This window comes from Dendropsophus ebraccatus, chromosome 12, assembly GCF_027789765.1.
Source record: "Dendropsophus ebraccatus isolate aDenEbr1 chromosome 12, aDenEbr1.pat, whole genome shotgun sequence".
Taxonomy (NCBI): Eukaryota; Metazoa; Chordata; class Amphibia; order Anura; family Hylidae; genus Dendropsophus; species Dendropsophus ebraccatus.
In genome coordinates this window covers 54,150,200-54,172,488 of record NC_091465.1, presented here as the reverse complement: position 1 = coordinate 54,172,488, position 22,289 = coordinate 54,150,200, and the positions used below count along the sequence as shown (strand labels likewise).

Here is a 22,289-nt window from a genome sequence, read left to right as displayed (position 1 = left end):
GTATATAGCCTGTGTGCAGTGTATGATATACAGCCTGTGTGCAGCATATGATATACAGCCTGTCTGCAGTGCATGATATACAGCCTGTGTGCAGTGTATGATATACAGCCTGTGTACAGCACATGACATATAGCCTGTGTAAAGTGTATGATATATAGCCTGTGTGCAGTGTATGGTGTATAGCCTGTGTGCAGCATATAACATGTAGCCTATGTGCAGCTATATATGCCATGATCCTTAGGGTATATTTACATGTACCATATCCGCTATAGATCATACACAGCCTTTAAATACTTTCTGGGTGCTCTTTACTGCTTCAGGTAGTTTATATGGTTGAGAACTTAAGATGGGACCTAGATTTGCAAGTCCAGGTTCTGCCTGCGATTCACAACTGCATATGCTAGCTGTGGTGGCTAACACAGTGGGCAAGAGAGCACAGAAATTGCTAAAGTGCTGTATTCTCGCATGGAATTAAGTGGGAAAACACCCCGATACTTAACCCTCCCCATCTTGTCTCTAGGGCCTGGCATCTTTCTCTGGACTGCAACCTCTAGTGACCATCATATGCAGAACAGAGGAGGATGCTGAGCCATACAGCCAGGAGTGAGGAGGGGTAGGTGCTAAGTCCCCTACAGTAATCAGCCACCTGTATAGATTGCTGTATGGTTTATTTGTGGGGGAAGAAAATGGGGGGGCCCCGAACAAAATTGTTGCCCAGGGCCTCCACCAACCTTAATCCGGCGCTGCCTACCTGCATCGATTAGGAATGTAGGGAGTATAAATTCTTACCACTAGAACTCCTTGGAGAAATGTCACGGTATTCACACTTATCTTAAAGTGTACCTGTCATTATAACTTTCAAAATCTAAATCAACAGTTAGGGTGCCTTCACACCTAACGGATCAACAGCGGGTCTCACTTCTGCGGATTCGTAGCGAGAACCGCTGCGGATCTGGTACCATTCACCCCTATGATAGTACATACTCGCAGCGGGATTGACATCCCGCTGTGAATATGTGCTTTAACCCCCCGCTGTCCGCAGCCGCATCCCCGGCCGTATCAGCCCATCCCCAGCCGCATCCTGCAGCCCTCCGCCTCCCGCATCCCCCCATCCCACATCCCCGGCTGCATCCTGCAGCCGAGAGCATACAGTACCTGCTCGGCGGCGCGGCTGCAGTGAGGCTCCCGGCTCTGGTCCCACTCAGCTGATCTGAGCGGGACCGGAGCCGGCAGCCTCACTGCAGCCGTGCCGCCGAGCAGGTACTGTATGCTCTCGGCGGTGGGCTGCAGGATGCGGCCGGCGATGGGAGGATGGGGGGATGCGGCCGGGGATGGGGGGATGCGGGCTGCTGGATGCGGCCGGTGATGGGGGGATGCGGCCGGTGATGGGGGGAGGCAGCTGGGGATGGGGGATGTGGGCTGATGCGGCCGGGGATGGGGGATGCGGCGGGGCTGCAGGACAGCGGGGGGTTAAAGCACATATTCACAGCGGGATGTCAATCCCGCTGTGAGTATGTGCTATCATAGGGGTGAATTGATACTGGATCCGCAGCTGATCTCGCTGCGAATCCGCAGAAGTGAGATGTGCTGCGGATCCGGTTGGTGTGAAGGCACCCTAAATGTGATATAAAGCAAGTTTGCAATTTACATTCATTATTTTCTTTTAGTTAGTTTTTCAAAGAGTCAGAAAACAGGAAATCTTGTGTTTCCCGGGCCATCTGCGCGCTCACAGAGAAGGCTGTCATGTGATTGATGGACACAATGAGCTGTGACTCTGTACTGGCCGGAATTCCTGTGTTTAGTCCTGTGGGTTTTTTTTCAACCAGCACCAGCAAGTCAGAAGATCTGCCTTCAGGAGACTGGACCTGGATTTCAGGCAAGTTCAGCTTTGTTTTACAGCATGATAGTACATTGCAAACTTGCTTTATTTCACAAATACTGTTGATTTAGATTTTTAAAGTTATAATGACAGGTACACTTTAAGGATACCACACTTCTCCATCCCTGGATTATCAAACACACCCCTTCCCCCTTTGCTTTCCTCTGTTACTTTTTTGTTTTGTTTTGTCTTTGCTCCCTTCAGAAACATCTCGGTGTGTACAAGCCTTTCCACCCTGCCTCCTGCCACTCCCTCTTTTAGGGGCTATTCCAACATAAGATCATGGATGCGTGGTGGCAATGTGTATTATATTAGGGGTACCTCCCCTAATTGACCTGTGAACATCTAAATTTGTGTCTCAGGTATCTTTTTCTTAAGTTGAAATACCCATACACTATGATCACCATGTTGTCGTTTCCGCCAACTGCACTCAGTCTTCTTCTGCTATATATTGAGGGACTGACAAGATAGTAACCCCAGGAACCAGTTTCTAATATTTTCTCCCATGTACAGTGTCTATATTGACTTTTTTTTACAAAAGATGTTTTCAGATTTTCAGTGTAAAGAAACATGTAAAGACAGCCAAACTGATTTAAAGGGGTTTCAGCACTAAGCAAAGTTGGTAAAATCAGTTGTGTACCATATATGTATATGTAAATGGTTACTGTTTTTACTGTTTTCTCCCCCACTTCTCCCCTGGTTTCCTCTTTGCAACAGTACACAGAATCTGCAGATTCTGTTACATCTTTCAGTTCCCTCTGCAGTCAACAGCAGTTAAAGTTTGCTCTTGATGCCTCTTCTTGAGTTTCCTCTTTCCCACAATACCCTTTTTCTTAAATGATTAATTTCAAATATGTATAAAGCATTACTGTAATTTTTAATAACTTTTGATGTTATTGATTGCAGCTGAAATGCAGCCAGTAAGAGAGTTCTGCAGTGTGATCCACTTCCTGGCCATCCAAACATCCTACACTTTCACTCCGCAAACCACAATGAAGCGAAAGAGTTGGAATTGATTGACATCCACTTTCTGCCTGGCTGTATCTCAGCATTGCAGGGGTCTTAACAGTAAGACCCTGTGCGATCAATTTATGCTCTTTCATTCTGGAAGTCTGTGGTGGTCCAAGATAATAGACTTCTCATAGCTTTAGCAAACAAGAGGACTGTTTTAACTGAATTTCCACTTTAACAACTTGAAAAGAACTCTCCACCTTACTTACCTTAACCGACTCCTAAGTGTAGTCACCTCTCGGTTCATAGACTCTGCGGATTCTGTTACATCTTCCAGTTCCCTCTGCAGTCGGCGGCGGTTGGAGTTTGCTCTTGATGCCTCTTCTTCAGCTTCCTCCAACTGGCGTTTCAGCTGTTTCATGCGGATATGTGCTTTCTCCAGCTAAAAAAGGAACCAAATTTTTATAGTTCATCCCTTTATTACAGAAAAACCTTTGAGTCTGCATTAACACTTATGGCACAAATTTTATTTCTATTCTAAAACAGGTTAATGTGTACATGTGCAGCACAGGAAGCAATGGGTAAAAATGAAATTGATAATAAATGATTGAAAACAGAAAAAAATAAGAGGTTACCTGATCCTTGAACTGATCTGCATTCCTTCTCTCTTCTTCTACTTGTAAGAGGACCTCCTTTAGTCTCTTGTCAGCACGTCGCACCAGTTTGTTAGCCAAAACACGCTCCCTTGCAAATTAAAACCACATAGACATATAACTTGTTTTCTATTTTTGTAAACTTATTTTATTGTCAATTGGGCTGCAAATAATAAAAAAGAAGTTAAAAGGGTTAAAAGTTAAATCTGGTTGGGTAAAATATAAGTTGAATCATCTATCCTGGCATTACATAGTTGCGACAAAGTTGCAGATAGAAACTTGTTCACTTCAGCCATCTCAGAAGGGAGGGGGTTGAGAGCTGAGACAACTAAACAGCTCAGATACAGTTTTCTATGTCTTCAGCAGAAAGCAGCATGCTGAAAGCTTTCAAAGGAAAGTATGGGTTATCCCATAAGGCCATGTCCACTACTATGTTAGGGAACTGGGATAATCTTTTAACCAATTTCCATACCAATCTAGCTAGTTTAAGATGGGGTAACAACCAGGTGGTATTATGGGAAACATCTCTTCCAAAAATCCCACACACAGCATGTTCTTACGGCATAAGCTATGTGGCATTTGGAGTTGGGAAGTTCAATATGGGCAGGCACCCGGTGGCTCAAAAATCAGATAGAGTCCATCCTACTGATCGTTTGGGCCTCTGAAGTGTAGAAAGATTAAGTTTGGAGCTGCCCCATGAAAGTAGATATAGCAATATATTTAAAGTATTAAAAAAGGGGGTAGGCACTATAATCGAACTGTGCTGCAGCGTATATAACAATTTAGTTACCATTACCGGAAAGGAGACAGGAGAAAGGTAATGACATGTACTGTATGGAATGAATTGTTAGTCTCCAGTAGGGGGTAATGATTCAACATACATTTTACCTAACCGGACCCCTTTAACAATATTCAAAAATTTTTTTTAGTAATTTAGTAAAACAATAAAGTTGTATAAATAAACATGTATCATGGTACATCATTTGAACAGTAGGTGGCTATAAAGATCAAAAAAGCATTTTAAAAACCATGTAAGGCTATGTTCCCACTGCGTAAGACACCGGCCGTTCCGTGTCAGAGAAGATCATCCCGGCAGGTACTGCCACTGAATTCGGATGTGGGCGCATCCGTGCGCGCCCGCATCTGAACTCCTCCATTGTGTGCACTGACAGGTTTTCTGTGGTTTCTTGCGGCGCTGCTAGGGATCCTGGACGGAGTGTATAATGTGTGTATACACTCCGGCCAGGATTCCTTAGGAGGCGGCACAAAATAAGTTCCATAGTAATCACGGCCGTTGTTACAAAGGCTGTGATTATTACGTAACTTAAGTAGTGTCAACATAGCCTAACACAATATAAAGCTAAACGTAAAATGGTTACTTACTGTAAATGAGACTACAGATTTAGTAAACAGCTGACAGTTTAACAAAACAGCTAAGGGGATAAACTGGAGGGGTGTACAGCGCTGAGAGAGGATTGGTTCCAAACATTCCATATCTAATAAAACTTTTGAGGCCACTGATGGTGTTGATACACCGCAATTTCATAAAGAGTAACAGAATTCACTAAATCAGTCATCCATTTTAGTACAATCGCCTTCCTCCCAAGAAACATGGTCTCCTGATAGAAGCTACGAATGTAATGTTGCCAGTGTTCTGTTGTCCAACAAGCCAAAAAAGCTCATGGAATGGTAATTGGCAATATAGGAGAAGATGTATAACAATTTATGGACTGATACCAAGTATGTATAGTTCTTTTTGTAATTTAGTGTTTTTTTCCCAGCCTTTTAATGAAAATTTTATTTTTGTGTCACTGTTTCCAAGAGGTGTAACTTTTTTTTTTTTTTTTTTTTTTTTGCCATGAACATGTATGATGGCTTTTTTTGCTATAGTTTTTATTAGGGCTCTTTGGGTGAAAAAAATTTAATGAAACAATGGCCTTAAAGGACAACTCCGGGCAAGGTGATTTTTTGTAAAAGTGCCGGTGAGGGCGAGGCTGAAAAAAATAACGTGCACTCACCTCCAGCTCTTTGTACCACCGCTCTGGTCCCCCGGGTCCCTGGACACTTCCTGGTAAGAAAAGGGACCTGGGAAAAGACATGTCAGGCCTGCTCATCCAGTTGCGGTATGGGGCATCAGGACTGAAGCCAGGGAGGTGTCTGCACGTTATTTCTTTCAGACTCCCCCTCCCCTTGCCCAGAGTTGTGCTTTAATTTTTTTTTTATTATTATTATTTTTTTATTATCTAATTTTTTCATCTAATGCATTGGAATACAATACAAGCAACAAAAACAAGTAAAATGCAAAAACAAGACAGGGACAAACAGGAACACAAAGGAAGGAGGGGGGGGGGGTTAAACTAGGTACCTAACAGGTAAATCCTTGCGTGAAAGAATAAGCATCCCAAGGGGCCCACACCTTCTCAAACGCCTCTAGTTTATTATTCCATACCCCATCTCTTTGACCTGCGTTACAAGATCTATAAATGAGGGAGTAATCTGCTGCTTCCAGTGCCAAGCAATGAGGGTCTTAGCTGCCATCAAAATCTGTAACAGTCTGGTGGATCTTTTTCCTAAAGTCATAGGGGTAATATACAACAAACACACTGTGGGATCACACGGAACCAGCTTTTGCAAAATTGCTGAGGCAACGCTGCACAGAGTAGCCCAGGAATGTTTTATGGCCAGGCAGAGCCAGAAAAGGTGGTAAACAGAGCCCACTGCTCCCAAACATCTCCAGCAAAGAGGGGAGATAATGTAATTCAATTTATGTAACAGTTGCGGATTGTGATACCACACTGTAGCCTGTCAGTGTAACATTGACAGCCTAATACATAGTATAGCCACGGCAGCCCTTGGAGCATTTGTTAGACTCCCAGTTGCCATTGCAACCATCGGCTTACAGCAACTACTGCTGTGTGCCAATGGTGATAGGAGAAGCTTTTTCCCCCTCAGATTCTTCACATACTGTGCAGAACCACCAGTTAGGAGGGAAGGAGATTCTACAATTGTTTACATGATATGTTATTACAACTGTAATTTTGTTCATGTTATATTACTGTAATTTTTTGTTACCAGTATATAATATGTTGCAAAATGCCACTTAATTTTTAGCAAATAAATGCAGGCTTACAGAAACAGTTTAGAAAATGACAGCTGAACTTGAACTGATTATGAAAAGCAACATGGTCTTTTCTCAGAGAGAGCTGTAACACACAAAGTATTATATGTTTACGTACTTTGACTCTTGTTCCATTTGTTCCTCCAGCTGTGCAATCTTAGACTCCAGGGAAGCAATAGTAATCTTGTATTTTGACCTGATTGTAGAATCCATCTCATTTAATTTCACCTTGAGCTCCTTGTTTTGTCTCTCCATTTGTTGACGTGCATTCTCTGCCTTTTGGGAGAAGCTCCTCTCTGCCGCTAACTCAGTGGTCATTGTCTCCACCTATTGAAAGTATTAAGTACTGTAATAGAATATATGATAGAATAGTGGAGATCTAAAAGATAATTCTGGTGCCAGGAAAAATTGGAGGGAGGGAAAGGACAGGAAACATTCATCAGATAACTGTATTAATCTCTACATGCATAAATAACACTCCTGTAGTCACATTCCCAGTCAAGACTTGTTGGAGTTAACACTGAATTTAAAGCCAAAGCTAGCTTAAAAATGTGGTGTGAGAGTTTCTTTGCATATCCTAGTGTAGTGTAGAAATCCCAGTGTAGCGTGAATGGCTTGTAAATCTCCATATGTCTTTATGTAGCTCTCCTCAAGGAGAAACATAAGCCCTTTTGTCCCATAATGATAGCCCTCTCACTAGCCAGCCAGCCCCCTGCTCTGCAATATTGTGATAACACCCAAAACAGCTTTCTACACATGGGTGATCTCTTCTTCTGGAGAGATCTCTGGCTTGGCACACATTCCTAGCCAGACCCAGACTGGCAATCTGATGGGACTGGGAAAATGCAATGTGGGCCGCTCAGATTGCCTTACAGTGGGATAATCTATTGGGAGAAGGGATTTACTACAGTGGGGTTACTACATTACTGCTACAGTGGGATAATCTATGGTGTTAGAAGGGTTTACTAGAAACATAGAAGACTGTCGACAGAAAAAGACCACTGGTCGATCTAGTTTGCCCGTTTAGTATTTCCTTTCTTATTATCAAAATAGATATACATTTATTCCAGGCAGGTTTTAATTTTGTTAGTTTAGATTTACCTACCACACTTGCTGGAAGTTTGTTAAAATCATCTACTACTCTTTCAGGAAAGTAATATTTTCTCATGTTGCTTCTGATCTTTCCCCCAACTAAGCTCTAACTGCGTTCTCTTGTTCTTGAGTTCAGTTTTTTCTTCCTGAACCTTATTTAGTCCTTTAACATATTAAAAGGTTTAGATCATGTCCCCCTTTCTTTCTTTTTTCCTCCAGATTATACAGATTCAAATGCTTACGTCTTTCCTGATGTGTTTTATGCCTGACACCCTCCACCATTTTTGTAGCCCATCTTTGGAACAGTTCTATTTCAACAATATCCTTTTTAAGGTGAGGTCTCCAGAACTGGACACAGTATTCCAGATGTGGTCCCACCAGAGCTCTATAAAGCGGGATCACAATCTCCCTATTTCTATTGGTTATACCTCTAGCTATACAGCCCAGCATACGATTTGCTTTCCCCACCGCCTGATTGCACATTTTGATGCCGGACTATGACAAAAATATGTGGACTATGCACCGCCAAAATTACAGGGTGCTCAGAAGATGACAGGAATATAAATAGTACCAACAAAACAGAAGGAGAAGGCCTGTCATATGTACTCATTGGCACACCAAACAAATAAAGAAGAAAATAAGTATCTTTATTTCACATAAATCAAAATAACAAACATCACACTGGGACATAAACAGTTAAAAACCTCTAAAAAACACAAAATACATCAAGCGGGCCCCACTACATATAGGGAAAAGCCCCCAGGACATTCCGACAAGCAAAAATGGCAAGGACCATATCTAACCAATGAATCTGATGTGATAAGTAAACCCGACTATTGTAAACAATGATGAGATAGAAAAACTACCAAAAGATGTGCAAAACCTGCAAGGGCAGGTAAAACCAACAAATAACCAAAATATCACCAAATTGTCAGAAGGTCCATGTCGGGGTCCACTGCTCCCCACACGTTCTGTTGCTTAGGCTAGGTTCACACTGCGTTTTCAGCATCCGTTTAACGCATCCGTTTTTTTCAAAAAACGCATGAAAAACGGATTGCAAAAAACGGATTCATTTGTGTGCATCCGTTTTTCCATTGACTTCCATTATAAAAAAAAACGGATCCGTTTTTTTTGGCGGACCAAAACGGACCAAAAAACGTTGCTGACCCTATTTTTCTGGACGTTAAAAAAAACGGATCCGTTAAACGGATGCTGAAAACGCAGTGTGAACCTAGCCTTACTGGGAACTTTCTATGGGGTTAAAAACCGAGTTCACACTACATGAAACACCAGCTGTTCTGTGACCCGACTGAGTCACAGAACGGCGGTGTCAGTGAAGTTCATCCTGGCTGATGCAGTGCAGTACCGGCCGGATAAATTTCGGTTTATGCTGAACTGGGATGAAGGTGCATCCGTGGGTGCCCGCATCCTAATTCACCATAGCACACAATGGAGAGTGTGGCCAGACATGTCTGTGCGGCCGATATTCAATGAATAGCGGCCGCACAAAACTGACATGTCAGTTTTTCGTGCGGCCGGTTAGAATCCTGGCAGGAGTGTATACTATGTGTATATACTACGGCCGGGATTCCTCTGACTTCTATGGCAATGTATCTTTTGTATTCATCATGGCCATTGTTGCCAATCAGTAACATCCCCGCTGGTCCCACTGATTGGTCAGTGACATGTCAATCGTGTTTTTTTTTCTACTTTATAGAAAAAATACCTTAAAAAGGTGGTGTAAGTGTTAATTTGCATATCCTTTCATCCCTGTAGCACTATCACGAATGTAAACTAGATATTCACTTTATTACTATATTATATTATCTTACCTGCAGTGTATATTTCCTATATCTGTCATTAAGAAGCTCCATATTACTCTGCTCCTCATCCAACTCTTCCTCGAGCTGAGCAATTCTAGCTTCGAGTGCACGTTTTTCATCCAAAAGTGCTGATCTATCAGGAAATAAAATCCATGAGGGTGATATGGAATTTCTTATGGATTATGTTAATGCATTTCCCCTTAAAAATGTATTTTATTCAGAAATTACTATTACTAAATTAGTATTAAGGGGGGAGGACACCCCATGCAGTTTGCTACAATATATTCAGGCATTGTGTGTGCGGGGGTTGGCAATGTAAGAAGCCTCCAGCTCAATGCAACAAGACTTTGCGCTCCCAGCATGAGAAAGAGACAGAATGAAAGGTAATAAGCTGCCTCCACCTCAAACTAGGAGACAGACCTGACAAGCACATGCCAGAGTGACATCTGCTGAGGACATCAGGGGACAGGAGAGTATAAAACACTGCACAGGGGGGCAAAGTATGTTATACTTGGGGGGTGACATTCCGCACTTCACTAGGAATACGTAAGGTTAGCTTGATACAGATTTACACCAACACCCCCTGTCCACATGGGCACAGGAAGGCTAAGTGATGGCAAAGAGACCCCTTTTACTAGCAGCGGTGAAACAGGTCTCTAATTGGGACCTGTGCGTCTGTAATTGGTAAAGTTGCACAGTCAACTTCCTTATATATTTGACACCTGTCCTTTTTGGAGACTCTGCATGCTTCCCTACTGTCAATGTGTGGTCCCAGCTCTCTATGTTTCCTGCCCTTGGTCCCTGCCGCCTGTGCTTCCTACCATCTGTCCTGCTGCTACCATCTCCCACCATGTCCCTTACTAAAATGAATAAAGTGTACCGGTCATCATATGACATGTCTCTATTACACTGTCTATGACATGTCAAAAGTTTTGATCGGTCTGGGTCTAAATGTTCAGGAGAATGAGCGGGGAGAGGACCATGCTGCAGTAAGTCCTCTCCCCACTCTGTGTAAGAAAAAAAAACAGTCATGCTCCACAGACTTAAGGCCCTATTCCACGGAACTTTTTCGAATGATTATCGTTCAAACGACCACTTGTTAACAATATTCGTTCTGTGGAATAGCTGTAAACGAGCGAATGACAACAGCGAAATCGTCGTTGAGTCGTTCACTATTTTTTTTCAACATGTTGAAAAAAAATTGTTGGTCTTTCAACAATAATTCGCTAATCTTTTCGTTGAATAAAAAAATCTTTCAGTCGTTCTTGAAATGTCTACCTACATTTCCCCACGTTTTAAACGACCATGTAACGATGTAACGACCGCAAAAAAATCGTTACACTACAGATATCGTTCACGTTCCCACACGTATTATGTGTTATCGTTCGCTTAAAAAAATCGTTAAGTGCTCGTTAACGAGCAGTCGTTGGAGCGAGTCTATGAACGATAATCGTTCCGTGAAATAGGGCTATTACATTATGAGGTAAAAAAAAATTCTAACATAGAGTAAGAGCGGACTGTGCTGTAGCGCATCCTCTCTCGCTTGTTCAGATCCAGACCAATCAAAACTTTTTAAATGTCTCTATGACATAAAGAGGAAAGTGCAACAGCAACCTGCAAATGCCAGGACTTACCGCATATACTCCCTCCAGAGTACGTATGATAAAAACATATTCTAAAGATTTTAAGAAGAGGTTGTTAGCAAACTATTTGATTAAACAGTGTCATCTCATCATGACAATGGAGGATTCAGTGATGAGCATTCTGAGGTGGTGTCCAGAGGTTCCAAGGCAGAGTTCTCAGGTGGCACTGTAATGCTTGAAATCATCACTTGAAATAAGTAGATGTATGATAAAAGTGGATTTATTCAATACCACTGTGTTACAATGTGTTTCGGGGTACCAGGTCTCCTTTATCAAGTGTACAGGGTAGTATGGTTTGGGGGATACAAACAGGGCAGGGATTTGGCAGGTTTGGATAAGGCCACGCTGCCTGACTGATCTGCAGAAAACAAATTTGCAGATTCTGTAACAATTTTCCAGAAAAACATGAAAAAACAAATGTCCCATTTATAAAAACACAAAAAAATGTTTGGGTAGCATTATATGGTTAAAAGATGTATTGATAAAAACATAATTAAAAAAAATTAAATAAACACACATTAACCAAGTATGTATGGCTTGATTTGTGTGCCAATCACATGATCTGAAGTATAAACAAGTCCAAGCACCTGAAAGAATGAATGAAATGATATATGTGATATAAAATGATCATCATCTTGATTCATACTTATTACAAATAGTGTATAAGGTTTATGATGTGGCGATTTGTCATACAAAGAGAGGGGCTGCTGGTGGCGTGTGGCAGTTCCTGCACACACATCAAAGGAAAGGACACACTAAGAAGGGAGCACCGGATGGTGTAATTTTGAAGCGGTACTGCTGCTAGGGACGCTGACGAAATACGAGTCGCAGGGTGCTGGTTGCTCGCGAACTACAGGTACCAGAATGGTATCATCGGGGCAGAGGCTGTCGGCGATGCAGCTGCGGGATCGTCGTACATAGCTGGTGAATGAGTGTTTATTTACTTCATTTTATTTTGTTTTTATCAATTCTTTTAACCATATAATGGTATCCACATACATTTATGTTATACATATACATTTTTTTGTGTTAATATGAACGGGACATTTGTTTTTTCATGTTTTTAAGCAAAATTGTTTCTATCAGTCTTATCAGTCAGGCCTTATCCAAGCCTGCCAAATCCTTGCCTTTTTAAACCCTGTTTGTATCCTCCATACACCCATACTCCATACATACTATCCTGTATACTTGATAAAGGGAACCTGGTACCCCGAAACAGGTTGTGACACGGTGATATTGAATAAATCCACTTTTATCATACATCTACTTGATTCAAGTGATGTTTTGAAGCACTACAGTGCCGCCTTGGAACCTCTGAACGCAACCACAGGATCCTCAGCACTGAATCCTCCATTATTCTCCGTCGAGAACTTATGCACTTATAGATGTTGTGCTCTCAGTACAACATCTTCAGGTAGGTCAAACTGACCTCACCTTTTACCACATCATATTGTCTGAACGTTATTACACTATGGTGCTCAATTTACTATCTCACTATGCCAAGGTACCCTCAGAGAGATGGTCCTCCTGTAGCTATGACCTCTCTTGGGCTCTCATTAAAGGGTACCTATCATTTAAACAAATTTATGACAAGTCATAGCGACATGTCAGAGGTTTGTATTGGTCGGGGTCCGAGTGCTGAGACCCCCACGATTGTTAGAATGAAGAGGCAGACACGCACAGCCATGCGCACTCTGCCTCTTGATCTCTGTCGAAAGTAGCAGTTGGAGGAATTATAATGGAGCCCTATGGAATTCCTGTTACAGTGATTACTTCTATAGGGCTCCAGTATAATTCCATCGACTGCCACTTTAGCAGTGAGATGGAGATGAAGAGGCAGAGCATGCGCTTCTGCCCCTTCATTTTAACAATCTCAGCACCCAGACCCTGACTGATACAAACCTCTGACATGTCACTAAGACACATCATAAGTTTGTTTAAATCAGGGGTCTCAAACTCGCGGCCCGCGGGCCAACTGCGGCCCTCGGGACACTAGTTTGCGGCCCCCACCTCAATGGTAGCTTTCCTGTAAGTGCGGCCCTCATTAGCTGCTCAGCCGCGATTGGCTGAGCTTAACTTTATGCTCAGCCAATCGCGGCTGAGCAGCTGATGACGCGGCAGAGGGGGGCCGGCATCAGGGACGGCTGCAGCTGTTCGGCCGGCCTCCCGAAGACGACAGATAGGTGGGAGGCGGCAGCGGCGGTGTGAGGGGAGGTGTGCGGCAGCGGTGCGGGGCAGGTGAGCGGTGCAGGGGCCTACAGCCACCTAGCAGAGCCGCCGCCCCCTAGCGTCCCTGCCGCACATGCAGCTCCCCGGTCTCTGGAGGAGGAGGCCGCGGGGACTGCAAGGTGATCGTTGCAGTGCAGACCCCCGATCCTGCTTTACAGCCCCAGGACTTGCATCGATGCGATCACCTCACCCTGCAGTCCCCGCGGCCTCCTCCTCCAGAGATCGAGGAGCTGCATGTGCGACTGAGAGGAGAGGGCCCAGCTCCCCCCAGTCCCCTCTCAGTGACCCCCAGCTCCCCCCAGTCCCCTGTGTCACCCCCAGTCCCCTCTCAGAGACTCCCAGTCCCCTGTGTCACCCCCAGTCCCCTCTCAGAGACCCCCAGTTACCTGTGTCACCCCCAGTCCCCTGTGTCACCCCCTGCTCCCCCCAGTCCCCTCTCAGAGACCCCCAGTCCCCTTTGTCACCCCCAGTCCCCTCTCAGAGACCCCCAGTCCCGTGTCACCCCCAGCTCCCCTGTCACCCCCAGCTCCCCCCAGTCCCCTGTGTCACCCCCCTGCTCCCCCCAGTCCACTGTGTCACCCCCTGCTCCCCCCAGTCCCCTGTGTCACCCCCAAGCTCCCCTCTGTCACCCCTGCTCCCCCCAGTCCCCTGTGTCACCCCCAGTCCCCTCTCAGAGACCCCCAGTCCCCTCTGTCACCCCTGGTCCTCTGTGTCACCCCCCTGCTCCCCCCAGTCCCCTGTGTCACCCCCCTGCTCCCCCCAGTCCCCTGTGTCACCCCCCAGTCCCCTTCTTGTGGAAAACCTGATGCGGCCCAGCCTCACCCAGACTCTACCTTCAGCGGCCCCTGGGTAAATTGAGTTTGAGACCCCAGGTTTAAATGATAGGTACCCTTCAAGTCCACAAACTGGGCATGAGGAATCTAACTAATCTCTGTTTCAAACACCCACAGGAGATGGGTAGAGCCATAAGCCAAAAGAAGGTAGCCCCACCCACCACATAACACAAAATACAGGTGTTGGAGTACTGACCATTTTTAGCATTTTGTGTTATATGGGGAAGGGGGGGGGGTCGCTACTTCCTGTTGGCTTGCACTCCACCCATCTCCTGTGGGTGTTTTAAACAGACATTAGTTGGATCCTTTATGGACAGTTGATAGGCTTAATGACAGCTCAAGAGAAGCCTTTGCTAGTATAGGACCACCACTCTGAGAACATCTCCGCGTGGTGAGATTGTAGACTCTGTTTGACCAAAATAGTTTCCTAAGAACAAATTTTTTTAAAAATCTTTACAACAGGTTTTTATCGTTTATACGCTGGAGGAAGTATGTGCAGTAAGTCTGGACATTTGCAGGTTGTTTACGTGTTTCTCAACGTCAGTGAATCTAGGAACACGGGATGGTGTCTCTGCAGTGTTTTGGTTGATCATTCCCTTGAATGCACTTACTAGGCTTTGCTCCCAATAGCCAGAATTCTACTTCACACTGATGAGGGGCAAATACCCTGAAGCAGCTGTCTGTGGATGGATACCTTGCTAAGGAATTTCACAAGTCCAATCATTTTTTGATTGTGGCTTGTTGCCTTGACTGGAGACCCCCCTGGCTAGCTCACTGACGTTGAGAAACACGTGATGATGTCTCTGCAGTACTTATGCATAAGTGCTGTCCTGCCTGACCTGACATGCCATGCTTAGTTAATAGCTGGAAAACTTTGCTAAATCGACTGGGCACTTGAACATTACTAATATAATCTCAGTAAATCAAACTCGCAGCAGTTTAACACTGAAAAGCACGTAGGATGTTCCATCACTTCCTGAAATGAAATTCCGACACATACTTGCCACTGACACCGTTAGCCAGTTCATCAGCCAAATCGTCTCTTTCCTGTTGAGCTTGTCTTTTTGCTCTTTCTGCAGCTGCCAAGTCCTATAACATAAAAGTAAATAAATATATTGCATACCATCCTTTACATATTACTAAGAACAAAGCTTTGCATATTATTATACAGTACACCTGCAGATAAAAGTGGAGCTCTTCCTACTTCAAACTACTCTTAAGATGTCTTTAAAGCAGCACTATCAGCAGGTTCTGACCAGAGAACCTGCTAATATGCCCCATAAACTGATTACCTTAGCAGCAGATTGTCATTCTGCAACTTGTCCTCCTCCCCGGCATTGCAGAGTAATGGTGCGTTTACAGAGAGATTTATCTGACAGATCTTTGAAGCCAAAGCTAGGAACAGACTATGAACAGGGAACAGGTCATAAAGGAAAGACTGAAGATGTCTTGTCGGAGATGGGTATCTTCCCGCGTATGCGCGAAACGGCCGTTCGCCTGGGACAAAGTTCTGAGGCAAAGTTCTTTTCATCCTCGAGGTCACTGACATCAGTAAGTATACGTTTATGTTTATCTTGTCATGTGTGTGTATTGTTATTTTGTAAATTGTATTTTGTGTGTCCCTGTTGAGAGATTGTGCATTGAGTGGATGATGGGAATGTGCATTGAGTGAATGATGGGAGTGTGCATAATGGGAGTGTGCATGATATGAGTGTGCATGATGGGAGTGTGGATGCATGGAGTGGATGATGGGAGTGTGGATGCATGGAGTGGATGATGGGAGTGTGGATGCATGGAGTGGATAATGGGAGTGTGGATGCATGGAGTGGATAATGGGAGTGTGGATGCATGGAGTGGATGATAGGAGTGTGCATGACACTCTCATCATCCACTCAATGCACACCCCCATCATCCACTCAATGCACAGTCTCTCAACGGGGACACACTAAATACAATTTACAATGACAAAATACACACATGACAAGATGAAAATAAACGTATACTTACTGATGTCAGTGACCTCGGGGATGAGAAGAACTTTGCCGCAGAACTTTGTCCCAGAAGGCCGGCCGATTCACACATGCGCGGGAAGATGCCCATCTCCGACGTGACAGCTTCCCGGCAGTTGCATGGTGATGAGGACACTATGCATATATGAATAAGCATAGTAGGTGGTACGGGGGGCAGTGAACTGGGCCGGCTGAGTGACACAGGAGGGGGCGGGCTGGGCAGTACACAGTGGTGCTCGAGGCAGGAGGGAGACGCCCCAAATGCCCTAAAGCACATAATTTGCATAGGGGCAATTAGAGGATTACTCAGCAATGCCGGGGAGGAGGACAAGTTTCAGAACGGCGATGTGCTGCTAAGGTTATCAGCTTATGGGGCATATTAGCAGGTTCTCTGGTCAGAACCTGCTGATAGTGCCGCTTTAAACATAAGATAGCTAAGCTTTCGTCTGACAGCTATTTCTTATCTAGTGTTTTGTCGATAATAAAGATGGATTTCCCTTTTTTGTGTGAAGTGCAGAACTTTTTTGATATGCTTTGTTTGGCTCTTTTATTTAGTTATGAGCATAAGAGTTGGCACATTTAAATATGAATAGATGTTCCCCAGGTTAACGAGAAGCAGAAGAGCTCGGGCCATAATCCCAGTGAATTCAAATACAATTTGTAAGCAGTCCACAGCTCCAAGTTTCATAAAAAATTTAACTTTTTTCAAACATCTTTAAAAAATACAAACAGCAATAAAATTACACCAACACATTTCAGGGTCTAGCCCTTTGCCTTCAAATATGCAATGTGTTACCTATTTAGATATTTGATAATGGCGCCATTGAACAAACACTGCTCAAAAAAGGTGGGGCTATGTGGAAACCACATGATTGCTTAACACACCTGAGCTAGCGTTCTGGGTCAGAAGTCAACAAAGGACATGTGTGTAAAGACATTGTTAATCCAAAAATATGTTTGTAGATGCCTTAATGTACATGTGATATGTATGTGTACCTTAAAGGGGTAGTGCGGTGTAAAACATTTTTTACAACATTGTAACGTGTGTTATTTAAATGAATGGCCCCCTTTCGCATGTTTCCCACCTAACCATCTTTGCCATGATTAAGAGGTGTATTCCTCGCAACGCGTCGGCGTGTTTTTAAAAATTCCTGTGCTTTTAATGATGCCTTGAAATAAAGCTTTGGATTTTACTGAAGAGCTGGAGACGAATTTTCTGCTTTCATGTTCCCACCTAACCCCCCACCCCGACTGTGGACCTGGAAGTGTGATACAGTATACTCGCGGAATGAGTTGGCCCCGCCCCTCCATGACATCATAGGTACATAGTCTCTCGACCATTGGAACAGGCTAGCCTAAAAGTCTAGGCCCCACCCCCCTCTAGGTCGACCCATACCAATGGGCTTAGAGGGGGCCGATGACATCACGGATGGGCGGGGCCATCGGTAGTGCTGTGGGCGGGACAAAGTGGTGCTGCTTCCATGAAGCCCCACCCACTTAGAACAATCTGCAGTTGATAAAAGACCACTTTTTCCTTGAACATGCACCATGACGTAAGATATAAAAAAAGGTATGAAAATCTCTACACTTGTGTAGAGATGTCAGAATGCAAAACGGGGGTGACAGTGTAACTTTAAATAACACACATTACAATGCTGTATAACTTTGTAATGTGTGTTATTTAGTGAAAAAATGTTTTACACTGCACTCCTTTAATATACATAGGAGTTCAAGACCTTTCAAATCTTTTGTTGAATCGCAAGAACCAAAATCCTTAACGTTTTCTAAGGAGATGAACTCAATCTGCATCACCGATGATTTCCATAATGCAGGTTTTTAACTTACATTTTGTTGACTCCACATATTGTACACAATGTGCAATGAGCAAGATAAACCATGTGCGTAGTATTGCAAATAGAGAAAAGCAAAGCAGTCACAAATCTCATACAACAGTAGAACTGGCATTGAAGAAAAAGTCCAGCACCTTGAATGGAGTAAAAACCTCACAACTTTCTTTGTTTTACATGAGATAATACAGAGAAACAGACAAAAGCACTGGTTGGCGCCTTGCTCACAACCTCTAGAGCTGAACCTCTAACAGCTTCCATTTATGGAACATACCATGCAAATAATGATCACATGACAAATTAAAACAATAACATACACATGTTAAAAAAGACAAATTGGAAATCACATATCAACTCCCACCTGTGAAAAAGATTCCCTATTCAAGAGTGTTCAACCTGTGGCAACCTCCTCTCTTAGGCTAGGTTCACACTGCGTTTTCAGCATCCGTTTAACGGATCCGTTTTTTTTAACGTCCAGAAAAATAGGGTCAGCAACGTTTTTTGGTCCGTTTTGGTCCGTCAAAAAAAACGGATCCGTTTTTTATTATAATGGAAGTCAATGGAAAAACGGATGCACACAAATGAATCCGTTTTTTGCAATCCGTTTTTCATGCGTTTTTTGCAAAAAACGGATGCGTTAAACGGATGCTGAAAACGCAGTGTGAACCTAGCCTTAGGTAAAAATACTTTTTCCATACCCATGACCTGTAACATAGATGTTCCCCCTCCATGTTGTTCACGAAAATGTCTAGATAAAGATGGCACATTAACTGCACTATTTTAGCATCCAAAATACGTCAATTTTGAATTTTGCAATGTGAAACCCAAAGCCCTAAGAATAGGATTATCCAGACACACATTCTCATGACTATAGTTCACAAAGAGCATATATCCCCTCTTGCTAACCATAGCCATGGTGTTTCAACCCTGGCAATAGTGGCAAGGAATCTTACCATTTGTGTCCCATTACAATTACTGTTCTAGAGGCTTTTAAGATATCACAAGGGTATTTAGCCCTTGCCCAATGGTTCCTGATAGGGTACTTGTTGTGTGACATTTTAATGGCTCTTGAGGTTTCTTGAGTGTTTTCAAGCTATAGGAAGGGTTCTCAATGGGTATATATCACAGAGGATGATGTCATCTAAATGTGATTTATGAAACTTCTAAAGCTACTACTAGCAGCTATCTGCAGTAACATGTGAATGCACAATTAGGCTATGTCCACAATAAGGAATCCCGGCAGATCACCTCCCGCAGATTCTGCAGTTCGCCCCTGCTCGCGGCCACGCACATCTCCACTGGTCTCATAAGCTTCCATCTATGGTTTGGCAGATTCTGACGTCCACCCGAAGATTAAACACGCTCATTCTACGGGCGGACAGCGGAATCTGCCAAACCATAGAATGAAGCCTACGGGACCAGCGGAGATGTGCGTGGCCGCGAGCAGGGGTGAGCTGTGGATTTTGCAACTGGTGATCCGCACATATCCTAAGGGTTAATTTTTTTTGGAGTGACCAAAGCGAGGTTGGGAAGAGCACTCTCATACTCAATCAGGGGTATCGCCCTTCCTGTTCATTTAAGCTGAAGGCAGATCAAACACCCCAAGAGATGCATGCAGGGGTTGCGTCTTGCACTTTGTCGAATCACTAACATGATTGTATGTATGTCTTGGAAAAAGCCAAAGGCCCAGATTCAGCAAGGTTTTTAAACACATTATTTCTGCCAAGAAAATACAGTACAGTGGGAATATCTTCTCCAACTTAATGGCAAATATGCCATTATCTGCATTTAAAAGACTTTTCCCAGCCCCCCCCCCCTCCTTTCTGTCATCCACTGCTCATTATCAGGAAATCTCGACTGTTTTACATCAGTCGGACTCTATCTGTTCTATGAAGAGGAGAGGGGGGAGGAGGAAGAAGGGAGATGAGTTGGCAGCAGAGAGCAGAGAACAAAGGATTACACTGTGGGAGCAGGGCGAAAGCCCCTATTCAGGGGTCAGAGAGGTCAGTGCTGATTGTCAGAGGAGATAGCCTGGTGATGTAGCTGTAAATTAACTCTTTGTTGTCCTGTTTTGGTGCCTCATCTCCCTCCACCCCTCCCCTCTTCATAGAGAACAATGAAGACAGGGGGGAAAGCGTCAAATTGCTTTTTCATGATAAAAATGCAATTTTAATTTTTGCGGTTTCATTTTTTTCCTCCTTGTGCTTAAAAGGCCATAGCACTTGCATTTTTTCACCTAGAACCCCACATGAGCCCTTTTTTTTTTGCGCCACTAATTGTTCTTTGCAATGACAGGCTGCATTTTTTCATAAAGTACACTGCGAAACCAGAAAAAAATTCAATGTGTGGTGAAATTGAAAAAAAAAAACGCATTTCTTTTATTTGAAGGGTATTTTTTTTTTTACGCCTTTACGCCATTCGCTCTGGGGTAAAACTGACTTGTTATATATGTTCCTCAAGTTGTTACGATTACAACGATATGTAACATGTATAAATTTTATACTATGTGATGGCTTGTAAAAACCATTGTTGACAAATATATTCAAACCATTGTTAACAAATATATGTTCCTTAAAATCGCTCCATTCCCAGGCTTATAACACTTTTATCCTTTGGTCTATGGGGCTGTGTGAGGTGTCATTTTTTTGTGCCATGATCTGTTCTTTCTATCGGTACATTGACTGCGCATATGCGACTTTTTGATCACTTTTTATGTCAATTTTTCTGGATTTGATGCGACCAAAAATGTGCAATTTTACACTTTGGTATTTTTTGCCGCCTATGCCGTTTACCGTACCAGATTGGGAAAGTGATTAATTAATAGTTCGGGCGATTACACACGCGGTGATACCAAACATTTTTATTTATTTATTTTTATTTATAAAATGGGAAAAGGGGGGTGATTCACACTTTTACACTTTTTTTTTTTACTTTTACACTTATACTAGAAGCCCCCATGGGGGACTTCTAGTATAAGTACACTGATCTCTCATACAGATCTATGCTAGATAGATCGAATAGGCACTCGATTGCTTCCAGCTGCTGCAGCTGGAAGCAACCGAATGCCAAGCCAGGATCAGCACCATTTTGGCGGAGACCCAAGTAACAGACACTGAGATCGCTCCTCCGGGACAACGTCCCGGGGGGGGGGGCCCCATCTCCGCCACTAGACACCAGGGAACGGCTGCATCAGGTAATCGGATGCAGCTGTCATCTTTGACAGCTGCATGCGATTATCTAATTAGCGGGCATGGCGATCGGACCGTGCTTGCTAATAGCCGCGGTCCCGGGCAACATGCGGCACCGGGGACACGGCACCTGTGGGCCGCCCTGCACGTTCGGGTACGTCCAGGGTCGCCTACGGGTTAAGGGTGTTGCCACTCTTTCATTTAATATAATTCATGTAAAGCCTTCTCTGTTCTGGAGCCTTCTAGGATCTTTGCCCATGATGGGGCTTCCGCTTTGGAATGTCTACTACTCTCCTGGGAGAAAGTGTCATTTAACAAGGCTGATCCACCGGCGTCCAATGATGTCCATGGAGAAAAGTTAAAGCGCAACTATAATTTCAGTAGCCAAAAAATTAAATTCCTCAAATAAAAAGCCCTCGTGTTACCTTTTAAAAAGAGCCCTAAACTGCGTTCATAGTGTGTGCGCTAGCTGAGATATCACCAGTTGTTTGGCTCAGAGGAATAAATGAATTTTTCTTCTGGCTGAGAGAATGTGGGCGTGGCCTATCCCTCATCTCTCTGGCCGGCTCCCTCCATTCACTGACCAGCACCTTAGCAGATGTATCACACATAGCAGGATCAGATACAGCCCCAGCATATAGTATCACAATGTAAGATTAGATACAGAGCCCCAGCAGATGGTATCACACACAGTGGGATTAGATACAGTCATCTGCTCTCATAACACTGTAGGATAATGTCAGCCAGACAGGGGGAGGACCTGTTGTAAACATCTGACAGTAAAAGTTATATGTACTATGGAAGGACTACAGCTGTGTTGTGCTGGGACTTGTAGTCCTCCCCTCAGTGACTCACCCACTCTCCCTCATGCAGTACATTGGAAACTGGCACTGGAAACACTTGTTCCTCCATCCATCTCCTCCCCTGCGCTGCTCCTCACACACAACACCCTCAGCTCTGCTTAGTCACCTCTGTGAGGGGAGGGGGGAGAACGTGCTGCTAGGAGGTGAGGGGAGGGGGGGAG

The 22,289-nt window shown here is 43.9% G+C and overlaps 1 protein-coding gene across 2 annotated transcripts in view; it reads right to left on the bottom strand.

Moving 5' to 3' along the window:
- The window catches only part of LOC138769942 (myosin-10-like), a 273,325-nt gene that overhangs the window by 28,216 nt on the left and 222,820 nt on the right, over positions 1-22,289 (bottom strand). For both annotated transcript variants that reach the window (XM_069948702.1, XM_069948701.1), the window contains exons 37-41: positions 15,222-15,310; positions 9,526-9,649; positions 6,720-6,928; positions 3,466-3,574; positions 3,100-3,272 (exon numbers count right to left, since the gene is read on the bottom strand). In XM_069948702.1, coding sequence (XP_069804803.1) covers positions 3,100-3,272; positions 3,466-3,574; positions 6,720-6,928; positions 9,526-9,649; positions 15,222-15,310 — 704 coding nt within the window. The remainder of the gene's footprint in view (positions 1-3,099; positions 3,273-3,465; positions 3,575-6,719; positions 6,929-9,525; positions 9,650-15,221; positions 15,311-22,289) is intronic.